The sequence below is a fragment of the Camelus ferus genome, chromosome 21 (genome assembly GCF_009834535.1).
Source record: "Camelus ferus isolate YT-003-E chromosome 21, BCGSAC_Cfer_1.0, whole genome shotgun sequence".
Classification (NCBI taxonomy): domain Eukaryota; kingdom Metazoa; phylum Chordata; class Mammalia; order Artiodactyla; family Camelidae; genus Camelus; species Camelus ferus.
Genome location: NC_045716.1, coordinates 21,512,516 through 21,535,639, shown reverse-complemented (window position 1 = coordinate 21,535,639; position 23,124 = coordinate 21,512,516). Strand labels below are relative to the sequence as shown.

Below are 23,124 nucleotides of genomic sequence, written 5' to 3'. Positions count from 1 at the left end.
CAGAGTAGGGTATTAACTGGAAACAGGAAGCAAAAAATCAACTGAAAACTAGAACTGAAACCTACCTAATCTCTCACTGCCTCTCAAAATGGCAAAGAGCAAATGAGCAGCTCCTATGAGGGGAACCGTCTTAAAGAAGTTACCCCAGGGCTCTGACACTGTGAGGAACAAGGGCAGAGTGAGGGCTGAATCTGAAAATGAATGACCCTAGGGAGAGGCTAACAGGATCTGTGCTGAAAGTGAGGAAAGAGGGCAAGAGACTGATGCAATTTCTGAGCATAGCATGCAAATGAGATGAAAATAAGGTCTTTAATACCGGAACCCCTAACAGCCACTGAACCTAGGTGCCCCTTCATTTTTATCCTTGTATTTGTGAATGTCAAAAGATGACAACAACAAAAAAGGTTGGCAGCAGTTTCTTTTGTTAGTGCCCCATCTGCAAGGAGGCAGTCGCCCTTCCTGGGAAAGGAAGAAGTTCCTTTCGGAGGGTCACTGCCTGGCTCTCCCCTTCACCAGCACCCTCAGAACTGGCAGACATTAACAAACAGCACTTCCTGGGGTTCCAGGTCTTTAATTTTCCCTGCTTTATCTTTTTTTTTTTTAAACAATCAAATTGGCAAAAACTGGCTGGGGCTAGCGGGCACTAGGGGGGCCATTGAAAAAATCCCCAAAATTTATGCTGAGGTTTCAGGTCATGGTTGCTGGGGTGGGGGATGAGGTCAGGGTTCGTAGAGATTTCCCAACTCACCCTAGAACTTTTTTTCCAAATGGCTGGGGAAGAGGTCAGAATAGGTCCCCTATCACTACAGGTGAGGGGAGAAGTCATTGCTTCCCCCATCCCTTGAGTTCTTCAGAGATGTAGAGATAGAAGGCTGCGATTTCTAATTGCCACAATCTTCTCTTAAAAATATAAAACACGTGCAGTTGGCTTTGGTACAAAAAAGAAAACAACAGCAAAAAAACATTCTGGTCCCTGTGAGTTTTTCCCCCTCAACCCCCAACAAACCATTATGGCCACCTCAACCTCTACTCCATCAACTCTAGGAAGCCAGGTTATCTCCCTGGGGTTTCCATGGAAGATGGAGAGAAGGGAGAAGAGCAGAAAGAGGTTGAGGGGAGAGGGAGAGGGACATGGCCCTGACCACAGCCCTTCCTGAAGGGGCAGTAGGGTCCTATGGCTGCAGCCTCTCCTCAAAGACAGGTGTTGCTGGGGAGAGGCATCAGGGCTAGAACCCAGCAGCTGCATGGTTAAGCCTGAAGAAACCCCAGTAGTGTTAAAGGACAAGGCCCCCGATCCCTATGGCTTGGTTCCCATGTCCCTGGTCCTTTAAATCTCCCCTCTCCCTCCATAACTAATAAACAATAAATAAATAAATTTTCCTAAAGTAGAGGGAGGAAGGCATGAAAAATTGGCATCTGTGGTGTAGCTTCTGGATGCCACCAGGGGGCACTGTGGCCTAATTCTCCCAGCTCCCTAAGCTCCAGTATCCAAGGATTCCAAGAGCTGGCAAGAACGATCAGCAGTTCTTTCAAATGTTCCCTTGTCACTGGCAGATTGGAGTCCCCAAGGTTTGCCTCCCTCAGCAATGTTCTTCAAGGGGACACAGGGTAGGGGGGAGGGGCCCCCTTAGCTCTCTGGAGCTACAGGCTCCCCGTCGCGGCTCTCAGTCTCTTCCGGGATGTCCTGCATTCTGGTGAAGTCTGAAGGAGGACAGGGCAAAGTTAGTGAGTGAGCAGAGGCTCCTGTGAGAAACTGGACCCCTACACTGCTGCCTCCCCGACTATGGGCTGGGGAGCTCAGGGAGCTGTGAGGGACAGTAGAGGTGTGTAATCCCTGGGGGAGGCAAAAACTTCCATCAACAAAGTAATGTATCCACACCTAGGTACTTTGTATACTTTGTTAAGCATGTGGAGACACAATACGATCAATAAAATTCAGAATATTAAAATATACATATATATATAAAGTCACTAGCTTTTGGTTATTTTGTATCTCCCGAATCAACTATAAGAACTTGGAGGTCTTTGAAATTTTTTTGTTTAAAAATGTATTTCTACTTGAAAAGGTTGGAAGTCACAGACATTGATTGGAAGAAAGGCCCCTACATTCTTTGTTTCTTAGAGTTCCATCACCCATTTACCAGCAGACAAAAGTTACTGTACACCTGGGTGGTTAGTTAGGGGCCATCCTACATGTTCCTGTGCTCTACAATGCAGGCTCTATTTGGAAACCAAAGCCCAAGGGTCTGTACCCAGGTTGCACCCCACTTTTCCACATCTCCACCAGGGTCTCACCTCGTGGACTATGGGGCGGAGATAGACGGCTGCTACCTTCCTCCTCACTGCCGGTGTCGGGGTCACTGCTATCTTGCAGCCGCTCCTCCGGGCTTCCCAGCTCCTGCCTGTCTCGATCCTCAAAGGGTCGATGGATGGAGCGAATAGTCACAGGCAAATCCAGGCGGTCGTGGCCTCGGCTGGGCTATGGACGGCAGGCAGGAAAAGCAGGTGGCCAGGGAATGAGCGGTGGGAATACTCCGTCCTCTCAGTACATCTACCTCTGACTGCCCTCTTTCTGCACCCATCTCAATTTTTCAGCCCTCTGATCAATCTATTCCAATATCCTTCAAGTCTGATTACTGATTTCATTTGGGTTCAAATCTCCAATTCCTTGCAGGTTCTCTCATGGACACTATGTCCGCCCCAGGTCAGTTCACTACGCCAAGCTTCCTTACCTGTGGGGGCGTGAAACTCAAGTACAGGGCATCGCCTGCAGGGAGGCTGCGACGTCGAGGATCTAGAGGCCTGCGGGCCCAGGGTGCCTCAGCCGGGAGTGGTTCTGTGTGGCCCAAGGCGGCCAGCTGCCTGCGAGCCTCTTCAGCCTCCCGCTCCAGCAGAGCTCGGGCCTGCTCGCTCTCCCGGAGCCGGGCTTCCAGGCTGCCGGCCTCAGTTGCCCGCTCTTCGCCAAGCCGCCGGCAGCGCCGCAGCTCCTCCTGCAACAGCGCGTGTTGCCGCTGCAGCAACGCCAGTTCCGTAGCTTGCTTTTCAGGAGCCACAGCTCCGGCTCTGCCAGCCTCCCCATCCCGGGAGTTGGCTCGGGTCAGCTTCTCCCGCCGCTCAGGGCCCTCCGGGAACCGGGCTTCCATCAAAGTGTCCTGCTGGGCCACAGCCGCCTGGAATGGAGTCAGACAGATGGGTGTATCTGAACCCCATGTTTCTTCTACCCCTCATCCTCACTCCCCAGGGCCCAGGTCATGATCCTGGAGAGCTCAAATTGGAGGAAGGCTTTAAAAGGCCTGTTGGGATGTTCTGCTCCACCTAAATAAGCAGCTCTGGTCTGGCTCCCCCACTACCCCATTCTAGCTCTTGCCCCACTGACCTGTAGGCCATGTAGAAGTCCGTAGAGATTGACCAGTCGCTGCAACGCTTCCTGAGGACAGAGAGGGTGGGAACAGAGTCCAAGCTTCAGGATGGGAGAACTGTCCAGAAGTTGAATAAGTGTGGGTGTGGGGACAGTAAGATGCAGGTACTTTGAGGTGTAGACTCCCCTACACCACTCCAAACTGGGCTCTTATTTCTCAGGTGGGAATCCCCCCTTCAGTCTCCTACACCATCAAGTTCCCATCTCACCTCCTGGGGAGATCTCAGCTGATTTCCATTTCGATCCTGCAGAAACAGGCAAGCATAGGGAATCAGCAGACACACAAGTCCCTGGTGCCTGTCCCTGACAGCTCTGCCTCAAAGATCTATAGGCCAGCCGTCCCTTTCCCACCCCGGAGCCAAGCCGTGACACCTCCTAAAAACCCACCTTCTGGCTGGAGTCCGAGTCGGCTCTGCAGAGCTCAATTGAGCCATTGAAGGTTCTGGCCTCACCATCTGTTAAGGGGGAGGAAAGGACAGGCTTAGCTCACTCACTTCCTCAGCGATCCGACACCACTTGGCCCCTGGTCTCACCCCATTCTCTTTAACCCCTCCCACCCACTACCTTGGTCCCCTGCCCTGGTACTCACTGGCAGTGACCCCAGGACTCGTGTTACCACCGCTGTCTGGTTCCACAGGCAGGGCTGGCTCCCGGGGTGTCAAGAGCAGCTCCGCTCCAGGCCCCACCAGTAGGTCTTTCAGGCCCTCCACTGAGGGGAGAGAGGAAGAGGTGAGGACAGGAGCAACGGAGGACCCTGCGGGGACTGGGAGGGAGTGCTATTCATCTAGGGGGATGCCCCCTACACACGCAGTGCTGTCTCACTGCCACCACCACATACAAGGCAAAGGTCATTAAAGGTGCCCGAGGGGCAGCACAAGGATGTGCAGGATGAGAGGTGTCTATCAGCAGCAAGGACCATGCCTCTTCCCCTGCCATTCCCAGCACCTGGCACAGAACGTGCACTCAAGGGAGTTATGGTCTGTGGGGCTGACATCCCCCTTGTCCGTGTGCATCCAGGTCTAGCCATATGTCCATATTCTGTGACAGTGAGTGGATGAGCCTGGGCTCTTCCCTAGAAGCTCCCTCACCCTCACGGATGGCATCCTGTAGCAGCCGCTCGCCACGAGGGGACTCGAGGGACTCAGAGCGGAAAAGGCCCCTGGGCAGGGTGGGCAGGGGCATCCCGCTGCCGCAATCCTCTTCCACTTGGAAATGGGTCATCTCGGCAAACAGCCCAACCTTCTCCTGCAGCAGCTCCACCAGTGCCCGGTCTTTCTGCTGCAGCTCCACTGTGGATGAGAAACAGGTGAGCACCTGTAGTGGAGGGGCAGCCCCAGGGGTTAGGAGCCAGGGCTGGGTAGAGTGGCAAGACTTAATTATGGTTTTTTGGCATTTATGAAAAAGAAAAGAAAAATTTTGGGGGGTGGGGTAGTAATACATGCAGTTTTGTTTTTAAAAACAAAAGTAAAACAATTTATGGCAGGGACTGCAGGCTGTCCACCAGTTTTCATTCTCCCCATCTTCCTTTAACTAGGAATGCATGCAAGTTTCACATGGCTGCCCGGTTAGACTATGTTTCCCAGACTGGCTTGCAGCTAGATATTGCCACATGACTGAATTATGGCCAATGGATGTGAGTGTCTTCCAGATCTGCCCTTAAAAGAGATGGGTATAAATTCTCCTTGTTCTTTACCACCCCCTTGCTGGCTGGGATGCAGATGTGACAGCAGGAGCTGAGGCAGTAATGAGGACATGGCGATAGATACAGGACATAGAGATGGGGAACCTTCACGTTGAAGATGGCAGAGCTGCACTACCACCCTGCACTTCCCACTTCTGGACTGTTACGTGGAGACAAACAGTCTACTTCGTGTAACCAACTGATTTCTGTTGATCTTTTTGTAGAGTAGTTAAATCCTACCCTAACCAATATAAAGCCCTATAGTAAAAAAGTAAGTTTCTGTCTTAACCCTGTTATTCCCAGTTCCCCTTCCCAGAGACAGCCACAGTAATAATACCTTTCCCCATTACTTTCACACCAATGGCAGCATACACTTCACAGTGTTTTAAACCTTGCTCTTTTCACTAAACAATAAATTTTGGTCGTGGACCTACATCAGTCCTCATAAAACCATCTCACTTTTTACAGCAGTTTCATAGTATTCCACTGGGCAGATGTATCATAAATTACTTAAACCGGCTCTGTGAGTGGACTTACTCTTCATACGCCGCAGGTAAGCCTCATTCTCTGTCTCAATCAGGGGGAAGTCCTCCCTGGATGGGCATCTGGAGGGATAACAGGTAGGGTGGGATTAGGGGGAAGGAGCTAGCTTACAGACCAGGAATCAGCCTTCTCTCCTTCCCAAACGTGCTCTCTGCTTCCCTGGTAAGACATCAGCTCCATGCTCTGGTTTCATCAACTCTCCTTTTCTTAGCACTGATCATCTGCATTTACTGGTGCTTACCTCTCCAGAGGTCACCTGGAGAGGCAGCACAGTGCAGAGGGATGACTACAGTTTTTGGCAACAAGCAAACTGGGCTCAAATCCTGGCTCCACCATTTACCAGGTGGTAACCTCTCTATTTCCTTATCTGAAAAATGGGGATAATATTTTCCTCATAGGTTTTTTGTTAGGATTAAATGACATAATGTACCAGTGCTTTGAACATGGAAGAAGCTCAACAGATCAATTATAATAAATAATACTAATTATAATTTTCACAACTACAAATATTAATATCATTAATTAAGAAGCCACTATGGATCTAAGGTCAATGAGAAAGGTATTTTGCCTTGTTTTGCTAGAATAGGTAATTTCATATTTTTGCATACATTTCTGAAAAATTTGTTCAAAAGTCAAAATTGTAGAATTTTTTAAAAGTTTATATATTACAAAGTGGAGAAGAATCCATTACCTGAAAGCTAAAAAGAAAAAAAGTATTATAAACATCCTAATTGAGTTGAGGAGGGATATAGCTCAGTGGTGGCGCACATGCTTAGCATTCAAGAAGTCCTGGGTTCAATCCCCAGTACTGCTATTATAAACAAACAAACAAACAAACATAATTACCTGCCCTCCCCAAAAAATTTTTTAAAAAATCATTAAAAAAAATCCTAATTGAGTTTATTTTTGGGGCATAATCTTTGAGAAAACATTTTCAACATTTTACATCCACTTTACTTTTTTTCATCACAACAGACACACAGTTGAGTGCTTTAAATTTAACGTGTGTCCAGCAGAAGCCAAATATTTGCCACTTCAGCACACGAAATGATTTCCTTCTTGCCTCTTGTATGGAGTTTGAATCTTGCTCCTCTTATCACTAGTTATCAATGCTTTCATTATCCCCTTTTTCATTTATTTTTAGAAAATAAAGGTAAAATACAATACTATCCAAATAATGGCCGACTGCCTACAGACTAAGATGTTAATGCAGCTGAAATTGTGCTGCTGGCTGGCAGGTAAGCCACCAAATGACAGCTCAAAGTATTCCTTCGGCTTGTTAGCTCATGATGCATTTGGAAGGTGGTTGGGGTTATCACTGTATAAAATGTGACCTTACAGGAGAACATAGATGACCTTTCCTGCCTCCAGCCATCTTCTCTCCCCCCTGGCCTCTGCCTCTACCTCTGAACCCTGGGTTCTGTCCCCAGGGAGTGCTGTGGCCCAGAGCCCAAAGTTGCAGGTACCCTGAGGCCACACACACACTCACACGCGCACGCTCTGCTGAATGACGCGGATCCAGGTGCTCCGGTCATCCCGGGATGCCGTGTGGACCTCATACATCTCAGGGGGTGCCGCGCTGATCAGAAACATCCCTTTCTCCTGGTTGGCAATGTCCCGCACGATTAGATTCTGCAGTGATACCAACGAGGGCTTGTCCTGCCAGTCAGGGGAATGGAAAGATTAAGCCTGGAATCCTGACCCCTGGATATTTGAGTCTCCAGTCCTTCTGGAATATCCAAGGATTGAAGAGTCAGCCTAGAATACAAGTTAAGAGTCCAGGCTCTGGTGCCACCCAGAGAGGACTTATAAACACTTGTGACTCTTGACAATTTAATTTACTTTATGCTTTACTTTCCTCGTCCACAAAAAGAAAATAATAATGGGCCTTCCTCACAGCTGTAAAGTGCCTGCACACAGTAACAATACCCGTTAGCTATTCTTATTTCTCCTCCTTTATAGTAATAGTTACAGTAACAGCTGCTTCACTCTGGAGGATTCCAAAGTTCTTTCAGGCTGGGGTAGGAAAGCAAGAAGGGCCTGAAACACTTGTCTGTGCTGAGAAAGGAGGAGGAGGAAGGTCTCACCAGGGCAGGAAAGATGTACTTCTGGTCCTTCTCCTGGAGAAACACCAGCACATCTGTCATCAGCAGCATCAGCACATCTGGCAGGAGGATAAAGGCAGGAGAACAGTCAGCATTAGAGAGTCTGAGCAGCTGTTTCCTCTTTCTCAAGGACCGGGACTACCCATCAGGTTACAGCTACTGATTTCCCTCCTCCTGGCCTCTCTCCCTCTGGTTGCTTCCTCCACCTTTACAGACCTCCCACCTCCCTGATTCTTATAGCTCAGAAATGGGGTGGCAAGAATGCATATGCCTTTAGGTACTGTAGCTTCTTGGGCTAGAAGCGCCCATAAGCAGTCACCCAATGCCTTTGAAAAAAATCCTCTTTATCCAACTAATGCAGGTTTCTTAACCTGGGGTCTGCAGACCCCTAGGATGTCCACGGTTGGGCTTCAGGGACTCTGCAAACCCTCTGAGGCTGCATAAGCATTTTACATGTTGACATAATACACGTGTATTTTTCTGTGTGAAAAAGGTCCAGAATTTTTGTGAGAGTAAAAGGATTCCCAGAGCAGGAGGGTCTACCCTTTTTTAGTCTTTCAGTTCTATGTCAAACAATGAACTAACGTAAGACCTTTTTAGATATTTGGCCTAAGTGCCAGCACATTCCACTTCTCAGTTGTGCTCTGTAGGGAAGGGAACAGGGTTCCTTAACCATCTCTGCCACTGCTGAACAGTCCCAATCTCCTTCAGCCCCAGTGGCCCCTGCTTTCATTTTCCTTCTCTGACTGACCTTCCAGGCTCTCAGACCTTATGAGGTTCCTGCACTTTAAGAGTGAGGGGGAAACAAAGGTCAAGCCCATGGAAGTCGGATGTCATAGTCAGGAGAACACACACTCACCCTCTGCCCTTGAAGAGCTTACTAACTTGTGGGCACCCAGAAGGGGAGGGCTTTCGCTAAATGCTTCAGAAATAAAGCTCTCTAGCCTTGCTATTTTTAAACCCCCATGGTTTATATTCTTAGCTGCTGTGTGGGAGGGATGGGAAGGAGAGAAAGGGATGAAGGAAAATGGCTGGTGAGGCCTGCAATACTCAAGCCCATGGAGTGGGGATTTCATGACACAGGACAGAGATGCAGGCAGGCTCTGGCCTCAGGTCACACAGTTTACTTCTGTCCCTCATTCCTCACCCCCGAAGTTGAGGCCCACAACTCTCTTGCCTTGATTGAGGTAGGAAAGACTTGGCCAGTGCAGTCTGGGAAACTGTGCCCCACCCACAACAGGCCCCCTCTGCTCTCTTTTCCCCACCCGGCCCCCCTTCCCCAGGCTCCGCCCCTCCCATGGGCCTTCCCCAGCTGTGTTCCCAAAGCTCCTGCCCATTCCCCAGCCCTGGTGGCTGGGATTCAAGCTGGTAGAACCAACTACTCTGATCTTGTCCTCGGATTCTGGAATTTCTGTCTTCCTCATCAAAACTGGGAGCTTTCCGGGCACGCAAGGACCAAAGAAACGAATAAATACTGAAAAGGAACTCCTTGTACAGCCCATGAAAATTAAGTCCAGAATTCAGACTTCTGTTGCAACAGAGACCACATATTTTCTCTGCACTGGGTCTCACCCTGGGTATACGGCTGCATAAAGGGAGGTCCTGAGAGCCGGATGCTTCTCCCTCTCCATATCTGACCTCGGACTCTTGCCTGGCCTGCCAAACTGACCACTGACCTTTGAAGCGCCCAGTTGCTGTCTTCCAGAGCAGACACCCATCGTGGATGAGCTTGCGCCGTAGAAGCTCCTCTCGGCCAAAGGGACCCTTGCCAGGCACCGGGGTCTGGGCCCGAGGGTCCATGCGGTTGTAGATCTCCTGCAGGCGGGCCCCTTTCTCCAGCTCATGCACATCCTGATCCACATTGGACAGCAACTCCTTCACCAGCCCCAGTGCCATCGTCAGGTCCTGGCGTTCCTCCTCAATCCCTGGCGCCAGGGGTCGGTGTGAGGGAGGGATGACTCAGCCAGCTTCACGCCAGATCCAATTCCCACTGCTCTTGATTTCCACCTTCAGAGGCTGCCCAGGGTTCCATACCTGACCCTATTCCTCCCCTTGCTTATTTCTCACCACAGATAGCCCTCTCCCACCCTCCCTCCTCCCTGGGCCCTCCTCTTACCATGGGAATGCTGCAGGATCCGGTTGATGAGCACCGGGTACTTGGTGATGCGCTGAGTCACCAGCAGGATGCACTCCTGTACCCCATGCCGCTTCAGCACAGCTGAGCGGGTCACTTTCTGCAAAGGCACAGGTGGGGCTCAGGGCCAGAGTGGGGCCCGAGGGGAGGGCAACAGAAAGAACGCTGGACTTGGAGCCTAAGCCCTGGTGCTGGCCCTAGCTTGGCCGTTTACCTCACGCCAGTATAGTGGCTGAGTCTGGGAAGTGGGGATGAGGCCACAGGCTTACTGTGAGGACCAAAGCAGGGAAAGCACCTGCTCTACTGCTACGAGGGGTTGTTGACGGGATCCACAAGCAGATGGGTCCACACAAGGGCTGGCAAGCACCTGCCCTTCGTGTGGGTGTAGCATACAATGCTCCCCCACGAATGGGGGAGGCTGGGTTTGGGCACTAGGGAGGTTCTGAGGCTGGGTCCTGGAGAGGTCTGCTTACCCGGATGAACTGCTGGAAGCGTTTGTCTCGGGCGTACAGCTCCTTATAGAGCTTTAAGGCCTTGGTGTGGCGACTACAGAACTCTGAGTAGGTCTTACGCATCTGCTCTGCGCTGGGACCTGAGAACTAGAAGTCGGGGGAGCAAGGCTGGGTCAGCATTTCCCCCAAAGCCACACCTTATCCCCAATACCCTCTGGCCTCCCACCAAACAGGCTGGCTTCCTGGCTCTCCCGCTCTCCCTGCCCCCCACCCCTAGAGTCTGGAGACAAGAAATGCCCACTGTAGTCACACCTCCTCCCGTGAATGTTGCCCATGGTCCTGCCTTTTCTCACCTGGCTGATGAGCAGGTCACCCAAGCGATGGATGACGAAGTTCCGGGGGCTGCCGGGACACAGGGCCTGGCGCCGGCGTTCTAACAGCTGGCTGAGGAAGCGTGTGTGGATGTCAGTGAGCTCGTCCACGCAGGGGAACAGGCCCTGGACCACCCCTGGCTCCAGCTGCAGCTCTTCCAGCATCCCCGTGCGGAAGAGGCGGGTCATGATCTTCAGCGTCCGCACATGGTGCAGCTCTGTCTGGATTAGCTCTGCAGGGACAGTGGGATATCTGGCCTCTACTCTGGCTTGGACACAATTGGTGGAGCCTAGCCTGGGGACCTCAGGGCTCACTGTAGGTTTTTAAGATCCCTTCCAGGTTAACATTCTGCATTATTCTGATCTTAGATGATTTTCTAATCTTTTTTTTATCTTGATACCTTGCCATCTCAAGCTGTGAGCTGTTTTAGGGCAAGAACCATTTGTCCCCTACATGTCTAGATCTCCCATAGTCCCCAGTACAGTGTTGGGCATGGAACAGGCAGAGAGGAAAGCCTAAGAACTGACTGGAAGGAAGGGATAAAGATAGGGCCTTGGAGACCAACAGCCCCAAACGGTGGGGGCCTAGTGGCAACTTGTGGGATGCCAGGCAGGGTCTCGAAGGCCAACAGGATGAGAGAGAAGGGTCTTGAGAGGTGGGGGCTGGCAGAGGAAGGGCACAGAGAAACAGGACTGGTGACGGAAGGGAAGTCTAGGGGTGGTTCGTGGCTCACCGTAGATGACATCCTGCTGCTTCATCACCTCCTTTTTATGCTGCTGCAAGAAGCTGCTATCCACAGCAAGGCTCCAGGAATCAGCTGCAAAGTCCTTCTCATCCATCTCAAAGTCACTCATCAGCTCATTGTAGATCACCTCTGCACCTGGACATGAGTGGGGGAAACAACTCAGACCCCAATTCTCTCCTCTGGGTCCTGGGCCCTTCTCTAGATCCCTTCCCACCCTGCCTTTCCCAGGCCTGCCCAAACCTGCCCCTCACCCCAGGTCATCCAAGGTCTCGCCCGGGGCCCAGGCATAGTCACCTTCATCGATGAGGGACTCCACTGACAGGGTCCGGTTCCGCATGTTGAGGGAGTCTGTGGACTGGGAGAGGATCCGGCGCAGCCCCAGTGGAGACTCATCATTGAAGTGTCTGAGGGAAGGGGAGGCTGGCTGCATAACCTCCACTTGGGCAAGAGGTCCCTTCCCAGGTGGGGAACCAAGGCCAGGATCCCAGAGGCCATCCCTCCAAGTTCTCCTTACCTGTCTGTCTACCATTCTGAGCTCAGGGATGGGAAGGACCTCTCAGCCCCCCGTCTCCACTGCCACACTCTGCCTGCCTGGCTCTCCCTTCCCCAAGTAGAGGCTCACCCAGCAATGTTGGTGGTAGAAACACTCTTGGCTAAAGACAAGGAGGAGCGGCCGCGGCGGGAGCCAAGCAGAGACTGCCGGAAGCTGTCGGAGGGGTAGATGGCAGAGCTAGGCCGCTCCCGGGTGGTGGCTGTCAGGGGGATACCGAGCAGGCAAGCGTCAAACCTGGCGCCTTCCTGGGATTCAGGCCTCCCAGGCTTCTCGACTAAAAGTGAGGCCTCCCCTCCCACCCCACCTTTAGCCCAGGCCTAGTCAAAGAAAGATGGTAACAGTAATGATACCCATCCATTTGTGCAACACTTTTCATATTTACAAAGAGCTTTTCTTGTCTTATCTCCTCCCCACAAAAAGCCTATGAGCAAACTGCAGCTCAGAACGGTTAAGAGACTTGTATGGAGTGACTCAGCTGGTGGCTGAGCAGAGACTCAGACTCTGGTCTTCTTGACTAAGCACCATGCTCTTTCCGTTACACCAAAGCTGTCTGAATTGGCCCTTGACAGCTGCCGCCAACATTCCCAAATGCAGTGTAAATAACTGAATAATACAGGATGTAAAAAATAAAAATACAGGATGTGACCAGGCTCAGATGACCAGCCATCCCAAGCTTTCATCCCCATTTGACTTCTCCTGTCTTGCCCCAAAGCTCAAGAGTCTGAACCTGTCTTATGGTCCCATCATTAGCTTCAATCGAAAGGAGGAAGGCGCTGTGCCAAGGAACGACCTCATGGGGGCAGCAGAGCCCATGGGCTGAGAGGTCTAGGGTCCAGGGTCCTATGGGGGCTCCTGCACCCTCACTACTCACTCTTACTGCGAAGTGAAACAGACTGCAAGGCAGTGTTGTTCTTCAGCAGGGCGGCTTTCTGTTGCTGTGAGACAGAGAGCAAGAGAGAGAAAGACACCAAGAACAGCTGTCATCCGAGGGTCACCCCCACGGGCACGGGGCAGGAGCTGGGTGGCTGGCTCGACCTCGGGAGAAAGCTGGCATGATGGCTATGGGCATCAGGGTGGCCGACCCTGTGCTGAGGGGATGTGTCTACAGCAAGAGGCTGGCCCCCCTCTGGTGGGGCCTGAGGCCTAGGGTGGAGGGTCTGGGCTGCCCCCCCATGAGGAGAGGGGTTGAGAACACAGGGTAAGGAATGAATGGAAAAGGCATGAGGGTACCGCACACTCACTACCCTCTCCCCCAGCCCTCTGCCCTCCCTGCCATCTCACCTTCTGCTTGACCTTGGTACAGTTGGCGAGGGTGTCTTTACAGCGGTTGTGGATAGTCACATTGCAGGCTGGGAGGGTGGGGTAGAGAGGGTGAAGGGAGGGCCGGGTGGTACAGAAGGGGACACACCCTCATGCAGACACCCATCTCCCCCTGGCCAAATGGTCTCAGAGACTCTCCCCCTTCCCAGAGTCCTCGGCCATCACCGCACCCCAGCCCCTCTCCTCCCACCGCCCTCTTCCTGCAAGCAGGAAATGGAGAGAGAGGGTAGAGGTGTGGACCACGATTAAGCCACCAGGAGGGGTGAGCAATCCCGACTCAGAGATGACCTGCGAGAGGGACTAGAGGGAAGAAGGGGTTACTGGCTGCCAGAAATGAGCTCAAGAAGCAGAAAGGTGGTTGAGAATGACAGATGGCAGAGAGGACGCCCACAGAACAGAAGATGGCACAGGAGCAGCTGGGATGGGGGCTAGGGGCCGAGAGGGGAAAATGAACAACCCCTGGGCAATCAGTAAATGTTCCACATTTACTTGATCCTAACAACTCTTTGAGGTAGATCCAATGATCCTCATTTTACAGATGAGGAACCTGTCTCCTGGAGAGATTCAGCCATCTGCCAGAGGTCATACAGCTAGTGGTAGAGCTGGGCTTTAAACTCAGGAGTGTCTGAATCCAAAAGCTCTGCTCCTCCCGTTGACCCACATGTATGCCCGTGAACTCTGACTAGGCCTACGCAGTTTAAAGGCTGATGGATCCAGTGGTAGAGCATGGACAGGTCATGCTCTGCCCCTGCCCACCACGCCCGCCCGCCTTCTGCACTGCCCAGCTCTGCTTGCTAGGACTCCAGTCTCCCTTCCGGGCCCAGGGAGTCCTGTTCCCGAAGTAAGGCAAACCCACAGCTCCCACACTCCATCTGCTTCTCCCTCATCCCCCACCCCACCTTGCCATGGGGTAGGAGAGAAGAGGAGAGGGAAGGAGGAGCAACCAAGCCTAGGCACTGGGACTACTGGCTGTCCCTTTCCCCAACATGCCCTCAGCCCTTGGCCCTCTCCAGCTTCCCTTCCCCCGTCCAACAACACCGGAAACTCTGCTAACTCCTTCAGACAATACCCAGCACCATGCTTACTTCCACAAATACAAGGCGAGCAGGGTGGGGCAGGGGGCAGACAGAAGTGGGGGCTGGGACTGCACCTACCCCCCTGGAGCTCCCTTCTCCTACCCCCAGCACCCAGAGTCTCTGGATGGAACCTCCGCTTTCCACCTGCTCTCAAAATAGCATTTGCTGCCCGCCTCCCTGGTTCCCCTGGCAACAAGCTTCCAGATTGGGAATTCTGGCAGGTCTCTAGAGGGATCTAGATTGGGGTTCCCTCCTCATCCTCATCACTCTAAGTTGAGCAGTGAGGACGTAGGGAGGCCTCGCTGGTTCTTTCTGGGGGTTCCTTCCCCAAGTTCCATAGAGATTTAGAAGCTAGATTTAGATTTTGTCCCTCTATTCAGCAGCAGGTCACAATACCTCCAGTTCTGCTCTAATCAGAAGCAGCTCTTTGGCATAAATCTGGGGGTGGGGGTGGGTGGGTGGACAGGCAGGAGCCCTCTGCATAGTCCTCTTGGGGAAAGGAGAATTCCTTGCTTGTACTTACTAAATACAGGGCTACCCTTAGATGTGGGTGAAGGTCAGGAGTTCTAAGCCCTATTCCCCCAACACATTGCTGCCATATTCTCTCCTTCTCACTGTGTATTAGTCAGACTAGGAATTTGAGAAGGGGCTCCTAATCCCTAATCCTCTGCTTCAAACTGCAGAGATTTCGAGACTTCAGGCTCTACCTAGTCAACAGAAAGGGAGGGGACGAGGAGACCCTAAAGTCCTGACCATTCAGTTCTGCCCGGGAAGATCGGCAGAACAGCTGCAAGGCCCGCAGCTTCCCATGCAATGCCCCATCCACCCCCTCCCATGCACACAACATTCCATTCTCCAATCAGTTCTCCTAACCCTCAGCAGCTGTTCGGGGAGCTGGGGGATACCCAGAGGACGACAGCTGCAAAGGGAGTCACCCCAGCCACCCCTGCCCTCCCTTGCCAGCTTATGCCACATTCCCACTGCCACCACCCCTAGACGTGAGAAAAGGGAAAGAGGGATCAAGCATCTGGCCCTGGCATTTGGGCTCTTCCGGGGCTCAGAGAGGAGAGTGATCCTTATAGATCAGATCCAGGGCAAAAAGGACAGATAGCAAGATTAGGGTCAGTGGGCACTGAATCAGACTGACAGATATTCAGGGTCCAAACAACTTACTTGGGCAGATGAGGGCTTCCTTGGCTGTGATGCTCTTGTTACAGGCATAGCACATGGTCATGCCCGAAACGGAGATGGTGGTGAAGAGGTGCCCATTGGTATAGCGGGCATCCTTGGCTTCCTTCATCTTCTCCTTTTCCCGGGTCTGTGGAAGAGATGAGAGAGACAGGAAGTGAGGCTGGAGGATGCCAGGGTGCCTGAGGAGTCCAGAGAGAAAGATGAGGGAGCAATGCCTGCCTGGCACTGCCAGAAAGACACCACTTCCTGAAGCAGAGCCTGCCTCGCACAGCTGTCTGGGAGTGACCAGGCCAGCTCCGAGGGCCAAGCTGGCCCCTGACCTACCTGGCCCCTGCGGCTGGGCTGCCTCCGGTTGCCGCTCATCTCTGTAGCTCTAACCTCCGTGGCTCTAGACCTCAGCGTCCTCACCCCACCTCCCTGCCCTAGCTCTGCTCGCCCCCGAGCTGCTGTACTCTCTTCTCTGTGCCGGGGGAAGATGCGCAGAGAGGAGGGAAGAGCAGGCGAAGCAGAAGGTGCCAGCTCACCAGCGCTTTCAAATCTATGGGAGTTAGCTCTTCTTATAACCATGACAACCGGTGTTGGAGCCGCTGTCTCTGTGGCAGTGGCAGTCACAGTGGGGGGGCAGGAGATCCCCTTATTAGATTGGCTGAAGGGGGCAGAATGCCTCCACTGCCACCTCCAATCCAGAGGTCAGGATCCTAAACCTCTAACTCTTCCACATCCACTCAGCCAAGGTCCACAGAGCCTCTCTGTGGGAGGCAGCATGTCCCCTGCTAACCTCAAGGTAGGAGGAACCTAGTTTTGGTCTCAGGTCACTCGTCCTCTCTGAGATCTTTAAGGAAGGAAACTCAGCCATCATTGATCTCATTCCTGGCAGGAAGTCTCTCCTGCAGTCTAACTTTTATTCCTCCCATACTACCTTCCAAAACCTAGGATATCGCCCTTATTCCTCCTCACCCAATTAGTCTAGGAAGTCCTTGCTGGCATCTACCCTCCATCCTCTGGCTACAATGTCAGTTCTTGTCTCCGATGAGATGGTGTGCACTGTGGGCCCTTCTGCAGAACCTCGGAGGCTGGCATTTCCCATCAGCTCTCTCTTCTCCTTCTTCCCCCTGCTCTTGGCGGGTCAAGTCATTCTCCCTGACCTTTTTCATGTCCCTCCTCAAGTCCCTGAGTCTCCCTTGCAAAACCTGAGGAGGTGAGATGGGACATCATGCTTTCTACCTATTCCAGGACCTTCCTCAGTGGTCACCTCAGACCCCCGGATTTTCCCTCCATTCTTAAGATGACAGAGAACAGGAAGACAAGCTGACAAGACCACTCCCTCCAAGGTTTCCCTGCCTCTCAGAAACCAAAAAGCTGGATCCAGATGGCTGAGGCTGAGGGCATGAACCCTAAGTCAGAGGACACTGATTGGTGCCCAGGGACAGAGATTTAGAACCCAGAGAGTCCCCAGCCTGGACCTTGGGGCCTGGACCTGACTCTCAGCTGCAGCCATACTGGCAGTCAAGAGGTGGGGGAGGGGAAGAGATGCCTAGGGTAGAAAGAGGAAGTGTGGACCGGCTGAGTCAACAGCACAGGGGCCAGAGGGCACTGGGCTTCGGTGCCCTAGGCTCTGAGGGCTTCCTGGTGGCCCGAGATCCTTCTCTCTTCTGCCTCCCCTCAGAAGCTCCAGGTTTGTCTGATGATGAGCAGAACCCAGGGGTCTTAATGTCATTCCCTACCTGATCACCCATTTTTCTTTTCTCCTCCCCTCCCATGCGCCTCCTCTTCCTATCTCATAGTCAACTTCTCACCTCCTGGTCTCCCTCCTTGACTCCATGGTCTCCCACTTCGGCCTTCCCTTTCTCACCCTTGCTTCCCCTTCCCGTCCCCTACCTAGGCCTTGTTAAGGAAGCTGACCCATGTCTAATTCTAGCCTCCCTTTTTCTATTCTGGTACCTATCTGGACCACTAGAAAATTCTCCCTTTGGTCTAACCCCCATCTGTCTTGCTCCAAATTATAGTTCTTTAGGAGATCAAATCTTCCTTTGAATAGCAATCTTATAGGACCTCAAAGTCCAGGTCCAAATATCTCTTCTCACTGCCCTATACTCTCCCTTCTCTCCTCCTCTCCTGCCCTCCCAGCCTTCTCCATGACACAAATAAAAGAGTTTGAGCACTTACTATGTTTGAATTAAAAGCAATTGTGGGGTGGTATATAGCTCAGTGGAGTGCATGCTTAGTATGTACAAGGTCCTGGGTTCAATTCCCAGTACCTCCACTGAAAAAAATTTTTTTAAATTTTAAAAATAATAAAATAAAGTAAGTTTTAAAATAATAATAATTAAAAAATAAAAGCAAGCAAACAAAAAAGTGAAAATCATATTAAAAAGAGCAACATGGGGAAGGACAAATTAGGGATATGGAATTAAGAGATACAAACTACTATGTATAAAACAGATAAGCAGCAAGGATATATTGTATAGTTCAGGGAATTATAGCCATTATTTTGTAATAACTTTAGTAGAGTATAGTCTGCAAAAATACTGAAACTAATGTAATACTGTTAAGAAAAGAGCAACATGTCTGAATGAGGGTCAACTCCAGATGGGGCAGTGCTGCAGATCTGCCCCAGTGCTGCTACAACTCCTCCTCCCCTCACCCGCCCTCTGCCCTCCACCCTCCGGCCTCCCCGGAGCACTCACCTGCGAGAGAGGGGGCAAAAGGGAGGCAGAGGACTGGGGTAGCCAGAGAACAGCGTCTCCAGTCGACCTTCCTCTCTCTGGCATCAATGTCTCACAGACAACCCAGCTACCTTGGGCCCAGCCTCCTCCACCTCCCAACACTCACCCTCTCTCCAAGTGACCGCCTCTCTAGGTGGGCCAGCAGCGGGCAGCAGCCGCAGCAGCACATCCCAACACAGACACTGCCCAGCAGCATGCGGCCCTGGCACTGCCTAGCGCTATTGTCCTGGAGGCAGCCTGTGCCCGCCCCAGGGCTCAGGCTGGTGAGGATGGAAGGACAGGGCCTGCTCTCCAGCGGTGCCTGCTCCCTAGATGGACTGAACAGGCTTGTCTGCTTCTTTGTCCTACTTTCCCAGGTATTCTTAAGGTCATCACATCAGCCTCCCAGCTACCGGCCTGCCCGCCAGCAGAACAGCCCTTCACCTCATCTGTCCACTAAGAAAAGAGCCCATTACTCCACAGTCACCAACACCCAGCCTAACACTCAGGGGCCCTTTCTGCTTTGGTCGGTCCTCTGCCGTCCAGTGTCCAGAGCCCTGCTTTCTCACAACCTTACAGAAAGTTTCTCTTGCTACACAGCCTTCAGCTCAGCCACTGCTACATCAAGGATGAAGTGAATAAAGCATGTGGAAGCACCTAGCACGGCGGCTGGTATACAACAGGCACTCAATACACGAGTGCCTTTCCTCCTTGGAAAGAAAGGAAAGGAAGGGGAAAAAAGGATGGAAAGATGGATGAACGAATGGTTGGACACCAAGACATGGGGTCCCTGCAGCACCCTCGCCCCTGCCCCCAGGATCCCTTCATTCCTTATCAGAGTTTCAGAGCCTTCAGTCTCCTCTCCTCTTATCTGGTCTTTTCTCCCTCCTCCCAGACCTTTCCTCCTTCTAATTTCTTTGAACTTAGGCACGGAGGGTTTCCTCGGAAGGTCAAAAGAAGGCCAACCCAAACCTTCCTTTCACCTTCATCCCAGATCTTGGTCATTTTGAAGAAAGACTAGGCGAATGGCAGTAGGCATTGAGGCTGGAGGCTCAAAGCTTCAAAGGCAGAAGCAGTTTCCCCTTTCTCCATACTTTGCTTCTCAGGCTGCGAGATGAGGAAAACAGTGCCGTACATGCAAAGATAAGGAGCGCCAAAGCCTGGACTTCAGCTTCCTGGGCTCCCCATCGGGCAGCAGAGGATGGCAGAGCCGATCCAGCAGTGAGAACCTCTCCAAGCAAAGTCTCAGCTTTCAGCTGTCCTTGTTCCTCCATCGGGTATTTCCAAACTAAGACCTCTGGGGAAGTCACATGGTGCTCAGAATGGCCTCGGCACCAGCTGCAAGGGGCAGCAGCCCCTTCCCCAAGGAGGTGCAGCCTCTGTCCAGGCCCTCTGTTAGGTGACCAGAAAGCCCCTGGAGGGTTCCACTGGGTTTTGAGTCATCTGTGGCTTAGATCCTGGACGGCAGGAGTTCAGAGAGTCACGTGGGATGGGCTACAGGGCAGGGAAATGAGCAGAGAGAGGGTCCCTGGCCATGGGACTGAGGAGAGGGCATGGGATGGTCTCAGCCAGGCTCTGCTTCCTTTATGAGCTTCCAGGGACAAGATAAAGGCAGGAGGCTGAGGAGAAGGCACCCAAACGGAAACACTAATGCCAAAGCCAGAAACGTAACACAAAAAGACATCGCTGAACACACAAAGGCACTTAATAAACACTTGCTTGATGAATGGAGATGAGACACCGGACAATGGGGGAGGGCCTGCTGGCGAAGCATAAGAGGGGTGCTAAGGGCCATAGGGAATAAAATTGGGCTAGACACCCTGAGACCTAGGCATCCTGGACCCCAGCCTGCCCCCTACCCGGCCACACCTGTCAGGTCAGGAAAGAGAGACAAGCACAGAGGGAGGGGGGAGTGATGCAAACAGACGGGCATTTGTGCAGGCGAACAATAGCTGTGCCAGGACTCCCTGCCCTCCTGGCACAGGGCAGGCCGGCTGAGTTGGGAGGGGGGCAGCGGCTGCGTGCAGCCCCTCCCCCCCTCCCCCAAGGAAACATAAACAAACCCAGAACGGTTCAGCCAGCTCCTCTCAGCCATTTCTCTTACCAGCTCCAGGAAGCCTGTCCAATCTGCTCACTCAAGCTCCTAGATGATACTTTAAACCAGAGACTGAAGCTAAGAATGGAACTACTTCCTCAGGTCCAGAGAGCAATGAGTCCCCTACTCTGGTGACCACCATTCAAAACAGTGACCCAGAGCATCTGGGGACAGACAGACAGACACAGACACACACACCCCAACACACAAGTCGTGTGCGCACATGAGATTCACTCCTTCAGATCTGTCTCCTCCTTGATTTCAAGGTCGAGGTTCCAGGGAAGCTAGAGTGACTGAGATGAGATCCCTCTTTAAACTCTCTGGTCAGCCCTGCAGGTCTTTCCCTAGGAGCCATCCAACCTCCCTGCAGTCGCTCAGTGACTTCCCTAAGCTTTCGGCTCCCTTCCCCGACCCCTGCTTCTCCCCTCCCCCTCAGCTCTTTCCCTAACCTCCATGACCCCTAGAATCTTTCCCTATGCCCCCAAAAACCTCAGTTTCCTGGGAGACCCCCAATTCCTCAACTTTTCTCCCAAAATGCCAGCGCTCTCTGCCCCCTTCTGGGCTCCCCCAGCCCTCCTCTCCGGCTCCATTCCTAGTCCTGCACACAAAGCCAGCCACCTCTCCACTTCTCAGAACAAAGAAATAGTCTCTCTCCTCTCTCCCCACTCCACCTGCCCATCTCACTCCAAAGCTAGGGTCCTCGAGATTCCAGGGGGACACCCCCGCAGCCTCCAGGGCCATCCTTGGACCTCTAGCCCCTGCTCCCTCCTAGGCAGGAAAGGACCCTTTGTTCCGAGAGACAAGACAGTTAGGGTTGTGGGGAGGAGGGAGTTAAGAACAGGGGGCAAAAGAGAAGGGGGACCTATGGGGTTTGGGACCTATGGAAGTAGGAAGTAGAGCAGAGAGAACGAGGGGGTGGAGGACTGCAGACAGCCTGGAAGAATAGAAATGGAGTGAAAAGAGAAAAGAGGCATGGAGAGGGGGAGCGGCACAGGCTCTGCACAGGCTCTACGGGGGTAAGAAGGAAAAAGGGGCAGGTTCGACTTAAATTCCTCCTTCTTCAAGGAGGTCCCAGGGAGGAAGGCAAGAAAGGAGGGGTGGTCAGGACTTAGCTTTGAACCATCCCCCTGTATAGGTAGCAGGGGAGACCATCTTCCTCAAATAATCTCAGCAGCCCCCCTCTACTTCCCACCACAGTATAAAAAGAAAGGAGACAGCTGGTGTGCTTGGGGGAAGGGGGGAGAGGGGATCCAGGGTTTGTTGGCTAAGAATCAACTCCCCCCTTCTATAACCACAGCTTTCCGGAGGTGGCCCTCCCCTTCCGACCAGCCCAAACTGACAACCACCCTCCTCCAGTGGCCTCTCTGCCCTCTCAGATCTACCCACTCAGCACCCCACATCGCCATCCTCAGTCAGATTCCCAACCCACCCCCCTAAACCACAGCCAGCCCTAGGATAGAAAAAGCCAAGCTTCTTGATTCCTTGTTCCCCCACTACCAAATAAAAATAAAAATAAAAATAGGCATGAGGACCCAGGTTTCTGGCTCCCCAGCTCCTCCCAATAATGGAAAAAGAACCCCAGTATCTACCCTCCCAGAACCCCTTTCCACAGCCCTTCTCCAGGTCTGCCCCCCACCGGTGCCCCCACGGCTTTCCTTTTTAGGGTGGAACCAAATTTCCGTGGTTTCAAAAAAACCTCTCCACCCCCCTTGGCTCTATTCCAGGGTCTCAGCTCAAACAGTTGAAAAATAAACAGACTTTCATAGCTGGGGCCTGGCCTGGCGCAGGGATGAGAAGAGCCTGTCTGCCACCCCACTGTTCCACCACACTTCAGCCTTCTCTCCTCTGCCCTCTGTTTGTCTTAGGCCCTACTCAAATCCCCAGTTGGCTTCCCTTTAGCAGACTCTTATCCCAACCCCCTAAGGAAAAGGTCCAGGATGGAACCTCTTCCAACTTAGCCTCGAGACAAATAGCCAAGCTAGGAGCTAGGAAGGAGGTGTGAAGAGGGTTTCCATCATCTGTGAGGGCTCCCAAAGGGTACTGCTCCCATGTCTGAAGATAGTGATGGTGATCAGCATAGGCTGGACACTGCGGCAGGACACTGGGGTTGGAGAGAGGCCAGAGATTTAACCTGCTATGGACTGGGTCTTGGCCTTTCTGATAGCGGGTACAGTGTGGATTGCAGCTGGGAGGTGCTGTCTGCATGTACCACCTTCCTCTCAGCTCTCATTTATTCATCTACAAGAGACAGCTTCATCATTTCCTGAGTGCTGAGGTGTGGGCCTGGGTACAAAGGCAGAAATAAAGGATACTTGGAAAGGAGTAGCCAAGAGGTCATGATGGGGATGGGGGGGGGGCGAGGAAAATTATACATCCAGACTCTGAAATGGTAGGTGAATGGGTCCCAAGATGAAGAGATAAGAGAGCCGGGGGAGGGGGAGGAGGGACGAGGGCACAGTGCCAAGTGGGTCAGCCTAAGGGTTTCAGGTTGTTCAGGATGGGTGGACAAGGAGCTTGGAAGCAGGTGGGGCAGATAGGGATGGGGGATTCTGTGTGTTCCAGGAACAGGGGTGCTCAGGGCTCCTAAGGATGGAGGAAAGGATCCTAACTACACAAAGACCTCTGCTCCCTTCACCTAAGAGTGATGGCTTGGGGGGAAGTAAGCAGTCCCTAAGTCTCCTTCACCCGAGTCACCCGCCCACCAGAGGAGAGAACTGAATCACAGCTGGAAAGT

At 52.4% G+C, this 23,124-nt stretch overlaps 1 protein-coding gene across 14 annotated transcripts in view; it reads right to left on the bottom strand.

The window, feature by feature from the left end:
• Positions 1-295: 295 nt before the first annotated feature.
• ARHGEF2 (Rho/Rac guanine nucleotide exchange factor 2) overlaps positions 296-23,124 on the bottom strand; it is a 39,073-nt gene continuing 16,244 nt past the window's right edge. For 6 of the 14 annotated variants that reach the window (XM_032464061.1, XM_032464064.1, XM_032464065.1 and 3 more), the window contains 21 exons: positions 15,573-15,717; positions 13,285-13,352; positions 12,875-12,938; positions 12,073-12,202; positions 11,745-11,854; positions 11,439-11,585; positions 10,687-10,937; positions 10,355-10,480; positions 9,864-9,981; positions 9,424-9,672; positions 7,730-7,806; positions 7,132-7,301; positions 5,637-5,704; positions 4,507-4,707; positions 4,008-4,127; positions 3,806-3,873; positions 3,628-3,663; positions 3,377-3,427; positions 2,733-3,170; positions 2,296-2,479; positions 296-1,701 (listed from right to left, as the gene is read on the bottom strand). In XM_032464061.1, coding sequence (XP_032319952.1) covers positions 1,628-1,701; positions 2,296-2,479; positions 2,733-3,170; positions 3,377-3,427; positions 3,628-3,663; positions 3,806-3,873; positions 4,008-4,127; positions 4,507-4,707; positions 5,637-5,704; positions 7,132-7,301; positions 7,730-7,806; positions 9,424-9,672; positions 9,864-9,981; positions 10,355-10,480; positions 10,687-10,937; positions 11,439-11,585; positions 11,745-11,854; positions 12,073-12,202; positions 12,875-12,938; positions 13,285-13,352; positions 15,573-15,717 — 2,895 coding nt within the window. In that variant the 3' untranslated portion in view covers positions 296-1,627. Of the gene's footprint in view, positions 1,702-2,295; positions 2,480-2,732; positions 3,171-3,376; positions 3,428-3,627; positions 3,664-3,805; positions 3,874-4,007; positions 4,128-4,506; positions 4,708-5,636; positions 5,705-7,131; positions 7,302-7,729; positions 7,807-9,423; positions 9,673-9,863; positions 9,982-10,354; positions 10,481-10,686; positions 10,938-11,438; positions 11,586-11,744; positions 11,855-12,072; positions 12,203-12,874; positions 12,939-13,284; positions 13,353-15,572; positions 15,718-16,547; positions 17,044-18,277; positions 18,373-23,124 lie in introns of those variants that run through there. The other 8 variants (XM_032464068.1, XM_032464070.1, XM_032464071.1 and 5 more) reach the window with 4 other exon arrangements.